General features: G+C 36.4%; 1 protein-coding gene across 11 annotated transcripts in view; it reads left to right on the top strand.

The window, feature by feature from the left end:
- JAKMIP1 (janus kinase and microtubule interacting protein 1) overlaps window positions 1-13,218 on the top strand; it is a 228,040-nt gene that overhangs the window by 57,090 nt on the left and 157,732 nt on the right. For all 11 annotated transcript variants that reach the window (XM_039551318.1, XM_039551319.1, XM_039551316.1 and 8 more), the window contains one exon: window positions 6,740-7,014. In XM_039551318.1, the coding sequence (XP_039407252.1) occupies window positions 6,886-7,014 (129 nt within the window). In that variant the 5' untranslated portion in view covers window positions 6,740-6,885. The remainder of the gene's footprint in view (window positions 1-6,739; window positions 7,015-13,218) is intronic.

Raw genomic sequence — 13,218 nt, 5'->3', positions numbered from 1 at the left:
GCCCTTTTTTCCTCGTTCTGTTTTTGCTCTTAAATGTTCTGCTTTAATGGGAATGCTGCTCCTCAGTGAGGAGCATAACACCCAGGGTACAATGAGAAGGTCCTGAGGCTCATGCACTGTGCCAGACAGCAGGCATTGGGTCTGGGCTCCTATCCATGCTGGAAAGGAAGGAACTGGCCCCGACATCAGAGGAACAGCTCTGCTTAGAGCTGTCTCTCTGGAGTTGCAATGATCCCAGCAGCCTAAAGCACTCTGGCTGTGTAACAGAGCTGAGTTGTGAAGGTTGTGGAGGGAGGGTTCTGTGGTATCATTTTTAGTTGAGTTTGAACTTTGCCTTTCTGTGTTAGTGTCTCTTTTGTTTTATATGTATCACAGGACTTCTGTTTGTAGCATTTTGTCTTTTAATAGGGCTAATAGAGCAATTTTAATGATTAATGACTTGATAAATCTTTGAAACAGTGCTATAAGTTAAATTGGGTAAATGTTAATAAAGAATATACATTCAGTGAAGCCAGTGAATATGTTTTATTTACTTGAAAATCCTGGAATCAAGCTCACAGCTTGCTGAGAAGGGATTCAGGTTAAGTTATCAGTAACTCCTAGTGTATGAAAATGTTGTGTAGTGCAGAAGGGAGGTGCAGAATCCCTTCCTCCTGCTGTGTCCTTTTCTGCTCAGAAGATTCTAAATCTAAAAAGATTCCTTTTTACTTGTGATAATTCCTTTTAAAGTAAAAGCTAGTTTTTTGGGTTTTTTTTTTTGGTGGGCTGCTTATGTCCTTTCACTGGAATGAAGGTTTTAATATACTGGATGCTATCCAATTGCATGCAGTAGTACCAACTAAATAAAAATTCTGTGTCACATGGTTGCTACTAGTAGGCACACACACATTTGTGTGTGCATAGGGTCTAAATGAGTTTAATATAGCTTTTTTGTTTTATTTTTCTTTCTTTTTTTTTTTTTGGTGGTATGCAGTGACTTGGATACATACTTTAGTTCCATGTGTTTTAACAGATGCACACGTGTCACAGGCAACCAATTCACTGAAGAGAAAATGAATACATTGGTGAAATTAATTCAGGAACTTGCCAAACTAGTTCTGTTAACTAGTTCAGTTCTGTATAAGGATTTGGAAGTCAGTGGTTCGTGGTGAGAAGTTAAAATCTGGGTACTGATTGCTGAGAGCTTTGGGAATTTTCTAAAAGACTGTGGAGTGACAGAATCACAGACTGCTTTTGCTGAGATGCCACTGAAAAAAATACGGAAGCAATTACTAACCTGGACAGAAGATCCAGTGCTCATCCTCAGGATGTCACCTGCTGTGGAAATCTGAGCAAGTGTCAAACTCATGGTACGCTGTAATCTCTACCAAGGAAAGCTCTGTTCCACATTGCTCTGCAGGATTATGTTACTATGAGGTCTTTTGGCAAAAAAACAATTAAGAAATGCGTATAGTTTCTTGGTGATTGCTTTCCATATAGTTTGACCCTATAAGGTGTATTCTTATTAAAGCAAGAATGGCTCAGGACTTTAGGCTGTGAATCTGAAAAAATGAATGTGGAGCTGTTAGTTAACAATAAAGATGTTTCTGGTTTTTCCCATCAAAAAATTGCAAGTGACATTTACAAAGTGTTCCACTGTAAGGAAGCTCTGTATTTCCATAAGTGGGCTATGATTGAAAATAACCCTCAAAGGTTCTACTGTTACAGAAATAGATCTGTCTTTGTAGGTAACTAACAGAGGGGTAGCAGTAAGGTGACCAGTCTACAATATACTTAGAAAATTATACTGATAATTTGTATTTAGATTTTTTGGCTGGGAAGAGTATTATTTTACAGTCCTGTAGAGGTTCTTCTGCTTTTATCCATTCAGTCATGTTTTATAACATAAAACTGAGAATTGAAGCAGTAAATGTAGGTCATCTGAACCTTGTGAGAAATGTGCCTTGGGCAGCTATGAACATTGTCTTTCCGATACAGTAACTGGTTGATTATCACTGTTTTTTAAAACTATAATAGAGGTGAACTGCAAGTTACTTCTGAAGTTAACATTGTACCTGTATCAACTGCATTTACTATTGTCAGATGCAACAGTAATAAAATTTATTTTAAACTTCTTGAATGTACAGGATTGTGCTGTGCTGAGAATGTACTTACATCTTATATTCACAAACACAGTGAGGGTTATGGGTAGCTTGCACCAGGCTCTGCAGAATCATAAAGAAAGGTTGAAATAAAAAAAGCTGAAGTAAAAGGGCACACTGTTTATGTGGAGGTGTAGTGTCTAGATGAAGAAGCTTTATTATTTCTCTTCAGTACCGGAGTTACGGCTTGATGTTTCAGCTGAGATGACTCATTGACAATTTCACTTTCCAAAAATTTTATTGCAGCTGAATAATGTTGTTGAAGCCTGAAATAAGGCTGGAATGCAGAATTTTGGTTGATACAATTCAGTAAATTTTTCGTGTTATCATGTTATCCATATTTATTACTTGATTTTATTGGTGTACTTACTTTTCCTATTGATTACTGTTTGTTAGTGAAAGACTCACTCTAAAGATACAACCCTCTGCATATTTTTGTGTATTTCATACAGGATCATGTTTAAAGACTTGCTTTTCTTTAAATGGACTTACTTTTCAGTAGAAAGTATTGGGTTATTTTTTTCCTTATTCTTTGTAATCAAAATTCTTTGACGTTACACTTTCACATTTTTGCAGTACTGATTTTTCTTATTTTTTCTCTTAAGTTTTATTAATCTTTAACATCTAGAATCATCGTATAGCAATTAATCACATAGTTTAAGGTCTTGTTTGATAAAATCAGGGAAGAGATTGAGGTACTGATAAAAAGGATCGTTTAAATATGGTAAGCAAATAGAAGAGAAATTGGAAGTTAGGACATTGTTCAGCTGATTGGTTCTCTAGTATGTTAAGAATTCAATGGATTTCCCAAAATACCTGTAAGAGAAATCGTGTTAAGTATTTTGATCTTTTACACCCCAGTCCCCCAAACTATTGAACAATTGATTCAAATCCAATCAAGTTTATTTAGTTGTTTTTCTTCAGTGACAATTGCCCCTATACTTATCAAGTAAAGTGAGAAACTTGGTATGTTCCAGAGACTGCTGGAAACATGACTTGTGCTTTAGAATCCATTACTCTTTCCTGTCCTTTTTTTTGGTGTGAAATATAAAATACATGCAAATGATTCCAAGATTTGCAAGAAGTGTGTAGAACTCAGAGTGCAGGAAGTGGCTATTTTTATTCACGAAGTGATTGTGGGACTGTATCCTGGTGGCGTCATGAATTTGCCTCTCAGCAGACATATGGTGAGTTAATAAATAGGTTGTTGGTTGAAACGTCTGCATCAGTAAAATTTTGTTAGAGTGGAGTATTCTTTTCCTTAATTTTTTCTCACTGTGTTTACAAGTTGTTTGGTGGGGTTTTTGTTTTGTCCTGACCTTTATCCAGACATTAAATGTGGGTAGTCAGCCAGAAGGGAATCTAGGCCCTCACTGGTTCTGTCCCTTTCATTTGGGAAGGAGAGGATGTACTCTCTGCTTCAGCCCTTGTGTGTCTGTGCTCTGTGCCTGAGTATATAGATAGGCTTTGTGTTGCCATAGTTCCTGCTTTTGAAATAGGTAGGCTGGAAGAGTTATCTAGGCAAGAGTGAAAATGGAAACTTTTTTTTATGCCCACCAGTACAGCTTGATGGGTGGTTGTTTCTTGGTTTTCTGTTTTGTGGGGTTTTTGTTTATTTGGTTTGGTTTTTGTTTGGTTTTTTTGTTTGGTTGGGTTTTTTTGTTGGGGTTTTCGGTGCTTTTGTTTTATTTATTTTTTTTGTTGGTTTGGGAGGGGGGTTGTTGATTCTTTTTGTTTTGTTTTGTGGTTTTGGAGAGTTTATTATGTTTAGTTTGGTTGGGAGGTGGTGTTTTTGCTCCCCTCCCCACTCTCCTTCCTTCTGTGCCTATAAGAGAAGAGGGTGATTTTCTTCAGGTTCTGGGTCTAAGCTTTTATTTTACTTGAATGGTACACTTTTCAAATGGTGCAAGTTAAAGGAGAAAGACTGAGAGCAATGCTTTGAGAATTTTTTTAATTCTAAAGAGTGCTTTAAAGAGTAATTCTTAACTCTCTAATTTTTAAGGCTAATTTGAGTATTAAATGTAATTTGAACAGCTTTAAGTACTGCATATTATATTTAGACCTGCATGTTTTCATATGCAGACAACAGAATGGTTCTGGTATGTGATTGTAGAACCATATTTTTTCAAGTCTCTGGGTGATGGTGACTCTGTGACAGAATATGAGCTTTGCAGTCACTGAGAGTTATGCCTGGCCAGTGCCAGGCATCCCCTGATGTACATAATGTAAGTTTAAATATTCACACTGAATGGCGTAGTATCTTCATGATATACTTGGGAACATGCTACAGTCAGGGGAAATGGTTATTACTGAACAAAATATATGTGGTGGCTTTGTTTCTGGACGTTGTCCGTATTCACACTGAGCACAGTTACTTAACTTTTCTCATTTTTCTTATGGAGAAGCAAACACTTAAATGTTGGGGTTTTTTTTCCAAACTGTAGTTTTAAAGGGACAGGGCAGGATCTAGTGAGGTTAAAATTCATGTTGCCAGGCCAGTGAGGTATGGTTTTGGTTTCCTTAACTAAGTTAATTGTCTACTGAATTAAATCATACATAATTTGGCTACATCAGAGATTTTGTTCTAGAGATGTTTTCAGGAATAATTCCTTGATAGAATCTGAATAGCGCAGATAGCCTTTGAGATGAGGAACAATTAATTTCCATTTTCACATTGTAAATACTGTGGAATTATTATAGATTGGATTTGCATATCTATGTTTTTTTAGTTATTCTTTACAAATTGTCCAGGAAAGTAACACTAGCAACTGATTTTGAATTCAGATTCTCCATACAGTTAAGGATTTTGGATGAAATACAGTGGTTTAATATAGTTTTAGACTTTAGTAGCATAGAAACTCTATAGATAAATAGCATGAAATTCCTTTATTAAGAACAGTAATTCTTCACATTTCTTCTATTCATTAAAGAGTTCCTTTTTGTAATTTACCGTGAGAATGTTCCTGATTTGTTTTTCTTGAATCAACTACTGTGTGTAAAATCACAATAGCACCAGTGTTTGTTTTGTAAGGTAGTTCTTTTGTAAGGTTGTTTTTATACATAATACAATTAATATGTATTTAATTTCCTGTTTTTCATAGGTTATGTATTAAAATGCTCATATAATGAATATAAGGAACAGATACAATTTTATTGAATAGGATAACTCAATAGATTGTTATATTTTGAAGGAAAGATATCTGATATTAGAGCAAAACAACTATTTTGCTTAAGTTACGTTAGCAAATAATTGGTAAAGTTCATTTTTTTTAAAATTGCTTTTTATGAATGAAAGAACGCAATGGGAATATCATCAGACAGACTGAGACTTGGTGTCCTGAGTTGTGTTCACTCTTCATCTGATTTGACTTGTTATTCTGAGCAAGATATTTAACTCACCACCTGTTTACCAGTCCTTGAAGAGGAGAACAAAACTGAGCTGTTTAGTTTGTCTGTCACACCTGAGGTATTGGTCACTAACCCTTTAGAAAGTATGTGCTAAGGAATGCACGGGATTCTCATTCTAATACAATTTCTAAAATAACTCCCTGGCAGTAGTAGGTTGGACAGAGCAGCTTATTGTTGAAGGCAATTTGATAGCAATTTTCTTGGAAATATAATACTCCAGTAATGTTGTTCAGTTTTAAAATAGTAAGCTTTCTGCTTTGTTGACAATTTAATAATGAAATTATGTGGATATTTAAAATGAGCAGAGGACATGGCTTTGGAAACTAGTTCAGCATTGATAGCACTTGTTCCTCAGTTTGTTCTTATGGAGCACCAGGTTATTCTTAGAGGAAAGCAGAGAGGAAAAAAGTCACAGATTAATCTTCTATAACTACTCATGAAGCAAACTAATAATGGGATTTCTTAATTATGGGAATTAGGGTTCTTTGCTATTGATATTCTCTTTGAATATTACATAAAGCTGATTAAAATAATTGAACAGTTTTTTAAGTTTAGAGCATGATGGGAAATGAAAATGAAGTTAAATACCTTCTTGTTTCCATTATAGCTTTTCAAACAGTATCAGTCCTGAACATGAGAAGGTTACATATATGATATTTTAAGCAACATTTTAAAATATTTTTCCATTTTTGTGATACCTTTTTAATAGATGCTGAGGATGTGAAACGTGATGATAATTATGGATAATACAATTATGCATTATAACTGATACATTAGGGAGATAAAGGCTTTCTTCTTACTACAGGAAATAAACTATTCCCACTGAAATACTACCTCAGTTAATTTATGGTTTTCTCTGTGCCTCTGTGCCATGGTTTTCCCATGCTCTGGGAATCCTGAGCATGGTTCTAGTCAGGTCTTGAATAAGATATAATTTCTGTTTATATGCTATATTCACCATAACTGTAAACACTTTTATTTCCGTGAACATCTGAATACAGTGGATAGAGTTTAGAGATGGTGAAATAATTGTGTAACTTCTTACCTGTTTCTTTCAAACTCTGGTACATTATGCGTTATAGTATAATTCAAGGAAATTCAGTGTGCTTTAAGAATGGATGTTAAGTCTGATGTTTGATTCTGATCAATGCTGTAGCCTAATTCTGTTCCCACCACTTTGCTTCTTCCAGGCCATGAGAGACTGCTCCCATGATGGCAGAGATTTGTATGAAAGGTTTTGTTGACCACTGCACGACTCTTAAATGCTAAAAGCAGAAGGCACTAGCTGGTAGCTCAGTGTGGAGCAAACATTTTATTTTAAACTTCAAAAACAATTATGTCAAAGAAAAGTCGTGCCAAGGGAGAGAAGTCCGACATGGAGACTGAAGCCCTGCAAGCTGCTAATGAGGAGCTGCGAACTAAACTAACCAACATCCAGATAGAATTTCAGCAAGAAAAGTCCAAGGTATTTGTCTGTCTCTATTTTGTGATCATTCTTTTAACAGTAGCACTGCTAGAAACCATGAGTTTGATACTAAAATCTGTTAGTCATAAAAGAAAAAACATGACAGAGGAGTGAGATCAGAACAACTGATAAACTAAAACTGATGCCAACTCTTTTAGTAGTGTGCAAAAAGAAGCAAATATCCCCAAACACCCAGACACTGAAATGTGCAATCACAGCAATACAAATGGCACTATCTTACTGAAAAGGGAATTTTGTATTTGATCTTACTGAAAATCACATGTTGTAAAAAGAATCATCTTCAAAACCAAACATCAGCACCTTATTCAAAGCATGTCACTTCAAATGCCTATGAAGAATATCAATTAACTGGGAACTGTCTGTCTGGGAGTCCTGATTTGATGTCCTGAGGTTATGTGTGGCATCATTCTGAGCTATTCAATGATGCATTATGCATCATTATGCATTAGCATTTCATTGCTAATGAAACAGATCCACCAATATTTGTCTGTCTAGCATGTGTTCAACAGGTATTTGGGTAATCAAGAGGACACATAGGATAAACTATATTAATTCATCAAATACATTCATATTTGTAAAGATTAGCATTTCCTTTTATATATTTCCATAGGTGGTTTACAATATGGACAAACCAGTAAGGTTATTTCTATTCTGTTAGTTTATTAAAATCAATTAGTGCATTTGAATTTGCACATGGCAGTTCTGGAGATTAATCCATGTGTAGGTGAATTTATCTGTGTTTGACTGGGGATACTGTAGTTATAAGAGTCTCAAAAACTTACCGAGTGGAGCAAGGGTGCACTGAAAATGTATTCTCTTTATATAACATATCTTTGTTCTAGCCTTTTTTCTTTATATCAGTGTAAAATGTGGAACACCTGAATAACAGCATTTCTGTACATTCTAGTTTCATTAACATCCTTGTGTGATACTCAGCTTTGAAAGGTCTTATTTTTTACATTTTAATTTACAAAGTAAACCAAAAAAACCACCAACAAATGAACTTATTTCTTACAGAGGAAAAGGAAACCATAAAGCCTTAATTTTTGTTTGAGTGATGCAATAGGTTCAGAATGTATCAGTCAACTAAATTTGTGTTGCCTTGGAATTTTTTCTTCTTCACAGACTAAGGCAAAAAGCCAAATCTCTTACGGGTCAGGGGTATTGATGAATGAACAGATGAGTCAGGGGTTTTGCTACTGGCTTCCTCATTCACCTTCTCTTGCTGTTGATTGATATAATGACAACAAATTTTAAAACAAGTGGCACAAACTAATTGTGCTTTTTAAAACCACATACCATGAAATTTAGTAGTGACTAATACCCTTTATAATTTACTGGTCGATAAGTTGTATTATTTCACTGTCATTTTTAGTGTTTCAGTGTTTCTGTTTGGAGACCTAAGAGTTGATGGTAGATTACATTTACACTAGTAAATTTTCCTTTTTAGTTATCTTATTTCCTGTCTTGTTCTGTATAACTTTATATGTAGAAATATGGATGTGAATTTTATTATGCTTTTTAAAATTGAATTTAAAAGAGCACATAATTGTAAATTTATCTTACACCTTGGACAGAAGAATGAATTAATTTTTCATCTTTAAATAACTCTGATTAAAAAAAAATTACATGGACACTAGGAAGAGTTTAGCCCTGATACACTTCCAGTTTTGATGCTTTACCTGTAATAGCATCAAGTTTAACTCTTGATTCAACTAAGAATGAGGTGTTAGTACTCGACGATGACAGCTGCAGGAACATCTTCAATAACTAGACTTCTTACACTATAGTCAGTCTAGGAAGATTTGCTTCAGTTTGGTTACTTCACCTTTCTTCAGCTTAAAAATTTAATATTTTCTAGTGTATTAAGGTTGTTACTGAAGACAGATCTGTGTATTGTGCACATATGTGTGCAGAGAAATGGGTGAGCTCACATATGTAATCTGTGAAAGAGGAAAGAGGAAATTACAGCCAGAGTGATCTAAAATCCTACTAAGTGTACATTGCAGTGTGCTGGAGTGCATTTCTGGGAGGATGCAGACGGGGGAAGAGATTGTCAACCTCTTTCCCTCATCTTTGCTGTGGTGCTTGCTCTAAATCATTTAACTGGAATTGAATGTGTAGTTTATTTCCCAGCCTCCTCTCAGTCTGTGCAGCAGCTACAGGATGCCTTGACTGGCAAGATGAGTAAATCAAAGCCATAGAGATTTTTCCTGTTTAGATTGTAGTTCAAAAATAGTAACAAAACCAAGAGAAATCATTTCTTGGTATCAGAGAAGTAAAAACACTGTACCTAGAGAATTCATAATAAATTAGATATCTTTACTGGCATAGAGGTAAGAGTGAAGTATTGAAGCTGCTAAACAGACAGCTCTGTGACCCGTGGGACAGTAACTGTATTAGGAAAGGTAACAAACTCTTGTGGGGCCAATTTACTCAATTTAATTCTCCTAAACTATTTTTTCCCTCATGTATATGCCTATATTAATGATTTGTCTGAGAAGGAACCTTCTAATTGATGAGAGACATCACAAATGGAAATTAGTCGTAACATACTTTTGCCTGCAGAATACTGCATTCTCAGAAATAAAATTTTACCCAAGAGACATTCAAAACTTTGTACATATTTTCCTAGTTCATCTTGTTTCATTGGTTGTTGATCCACGTAAGGAAATTTCGTCTGTAAAGTTGTTCTAGTGCATGTTTATGCAATACCTCATCCAAAACTGATGTTTGCAGGTCTTTGGATGTGCATCATTGTGGATCTTGCTGGTGGTGTTTTGGCCATCACACGAGTAGCTGGGTTCATGTATGTTGCCTAAGGGGTGAAGCAAAAGTTGTAGCCCTGCCTTGGTTCTCCTGTACTGTCTCTTGTTTTGGGAACACCTGTTTGTTAGCTTTGAGGAGCCTGTTGGATATAGGATGTCCTCTGGGACTGTAGGTTTGCTGCCACCTATGGAGAGCCTGGAGAAGGAAATGCATGAGCTGAGCAGGGGCTCTCATACTACCCTCGCTCTGATAGTGAAAAAGCTTTGTTGGAAGACATCCAACCTTTGGGTAATGAGTAACGAAAGGAGTTGACCAGAGCACAGAAATTATACTTATTTTAAAGTGAGTGGAGACAGGACTCCCTCTGACTGAACCTTAAAGTCCAGTGCTATGAGCACAAGGAGCTGCTGTGAATGAGCATGGTCTTGGCAGTCAGCTCAGTGGTTTTATAAATGCTTGTGCTAACGTCCATGAATATTTAGGAACAAATATTCCAAAGTACCTATTCCCACTGAGATAGCTAGGAAAAATTAGAAGGTAGTCTTCTGATATTTCAAGTAATACTTTGTTCTTGATATCAGGGTGTTATAGCATTGGCTGTCACTCCATCTTCACCAAGTTCAGTTACTGCTTTTAAATATCCATATCCTATTTGTGACTGTACATTTGTAGGCTTGAGATCACATCTAGGAGTTAAGATAAATGAGATGTTTCATCTCAGTTTCCACTGTATCACCTCACTGCTAGGAAGGGGAGTGATAGAGCAGCTTGGTGAAGCTTCATGTGTTTTAGTTTATGGCCACTGCTCCTTATTCTGTCATTGAGCACCACCAGAAGGAGCCTGGCACCATCCTCTTGACACTCTTTGAGATATTTATATGTATTGATGAGGTCTCCTCTCAGTCTTCTCTTCTCTAGACTAAACAGGCCCAGCTCCTGCAGTCTCTCCTCAGAGAGATGCTCCAGACCCCTTCTCATCTTTGTGGCCCTCCACTGAAGCCCCTCCAGTAGCTCCTTGTCCTTCTTGAACTGTGGAGCCCAGAATTGAACACAATACTCCAGATGCACCTCACCAGGGCCAAGGTCATTGATAAACAAGTTGAATAAGACTGGACCCAGTATTGATCACTGGTGCTCCCCAGCCTTCAGCTGGATTCTACTCTGCTGATCATGATGCTCTGAGCTCTGCCATTCATCCAGTTCTTCATCTACCTTGATCCACTGTCCATTGATCTAACCCACATTTCCTGAGCTTACTATAGGATGTTATGGAAGACAGTGTCAAAAGCTTTGCTGAAGTCAAGGTAGACAACATTCAGTGCTCCCCCCTCACTGACCCAATCAGCCATGCCATTGTAGAAGACTATCAGTGGTCAAGCATATTTTCCGTTTGGTGAATTCATGCTGACTATTCCTGATCACCTTCTCTTGCATTCAAGTTTGCAGTTCCTGGCAAAAAGCAGTGTGGAGAGTATCCGTCCTGTGATTGACTATTGTGCCACAAATTAAAACTCCCTGCAGTTAAATCCAAGAGAAAAAAATGAGGTAGTCCTGAGTAATTTCTTATCATAACATTTTTATTGGGGCAGTGGTTTGGTAGCGCTTGGAAATAGATATGATTTAATAGGTTATTGCCTTTTAGAAATGCATAGTTTTAAAATTATTCCATTGACTCTGGTCATAAAGCTGAACTATTATTTTTCTGTCTCAAGTGTGCAAAGCACCTTGCCATAGAAAACAGCACAGATGCAAATATCCAAGGGTGATATAGTTATATTGTTTTAAAGGAAATCCTGCTTTCAGGCACTTTTTAGACATAAGGAAAGAAGAAGCAATGATGCTTAGCATTATTTCTTGAAGAAACTAACTTCTTCTTCTATGACAACAATATTGTATCGATGTGCACCAGTTTTTAAAGTTTCCATTTAGAATGGTAGAAAAGAACTGTTTTATTGGTGCCCTGATATCCTGCTGGACTTTGTTTCTCTATTGGCTTCCTTTCTTCGATAGAATAGCTTTCTTCATGTAAAAAAAATTACAGAAAGAGTGCCAGAAATTAAAAAAGAGAAATTGCTTTAAAATTTAGGTTCATTTTGAAAGTGAGACTCAGACATATGGGAAAATGCCACACTACTATTTTCATTCAGTCAGTTGCTCTGGAAGCCAGACGTGTGCAGAGCTGCACAGGATGCAGGAGAGAGGGACTGAGGGGTGCAGGAAGGACAGCTTATGGCTTTCAGGGAAGATCTAACAGACAGATCTAACTTTCCACCTTCTCTGACAAAAAGTAGGAGTAAGAAAAGACTTTTTAAAGACCTTGAGAATTGGGATGCCTCTCTTTTTTTGTGGGTCATGAGGTGTGATAAGCATTTAAGATGCTGTGTAAAAATCCAGGGTTTTTTGAGGGATTCTAATTCTTCTTGTTTAAATTGCTCTTGCTGAAGCTTTTAGGTAAAATTAGTAGTGATGTATGATACCACTCAGTTACTTTGAGTGGTTAATAAGTGTTCCCACAGACAGCAACAATGCATATAGGTGTTGCCTTGCCTTTCCTTAATTCAGTGAAAGATGAAAAAAATTGTGCAAGTATGCTAATTTGTGTGACTCAGTGCTCCTCCAAAATGTCAAAATCTATTTCTCATTTATTAAAAATGCTTTTAGGAAGTTATGCTCATGAATGTGTTGTTTTGAAAACTGCCTTTCAGTTGTATGCTTTATGTACAATATGACTAATTTAAAATTACTGTAGTTCTGGAGGTATATTATCTGTGTTTGTATGTGCCATTATACAGTTTGTTTCCCCAAGCTGTCATTACTAGGTTTCATTGCTCAGTTTAATTTCAATTTGCTTGGCTCATCAGTAAGGCAATAAGTAAATAATGAGTGTTGTTTCATTTGCAAATTTATCTATAAACTAGTGTGTTTACTTCTGATAATAAATAGGTGAGTAAGTGACTTAGCTTTGTTACAGCATCATGGAATGGTGTTGCTTGGAAGGTACCTTTAAATATCATTTATTCCAACCTCCCTGCTGTGGACTCCCCTATGGAATTGGGTACCCTAATGCGAGCACTGAAAATCACTGCTATCCACTGTAGGCTTGGAACTCAGTGTCGTCCCACCAAAAGAAATAACACATGGATATATCCTGAAGATAATTTCCAATAGCCAGATTTACCATTTGGGGAAAAAAGCCCAACCTCTATCTGTCTTAATAAAGATACGTTCTCAGGATCATCCTGGAATAGAGTGACAATATCGATAAAATCTACTTGTGACAGTGTTTGATTCAGAGCTGCTACCTTTTCCACAGCTGTAATGACAATGCTCTCCCAGGTGGTGTTTAGTCATCAGTGCATCTAGGTTACTCTCATTAAAATGTAGATACCTTTCCTCCCTCTCCTGCTCTAGTCT

The sequence above is a fragment of the Corvus cornix genome, chromosome 4, assembly GCF_000738735.6.
Source record: "Corvus cornix cornix isolate S_Up_H32 chromosome 4, ASM73873v5, whole genome shotgun sequence".
Taxonomy (NCBI): Eukaryota; Metazoa; Chordata; class Aves; order Passeriformes; family Corvidae; genus Corvus; species Corvus cornix.
Note: the sequence above shows the minus strand (reverse complement) of the source record. Positions and strands in the feature narration are given on the sequence as shown.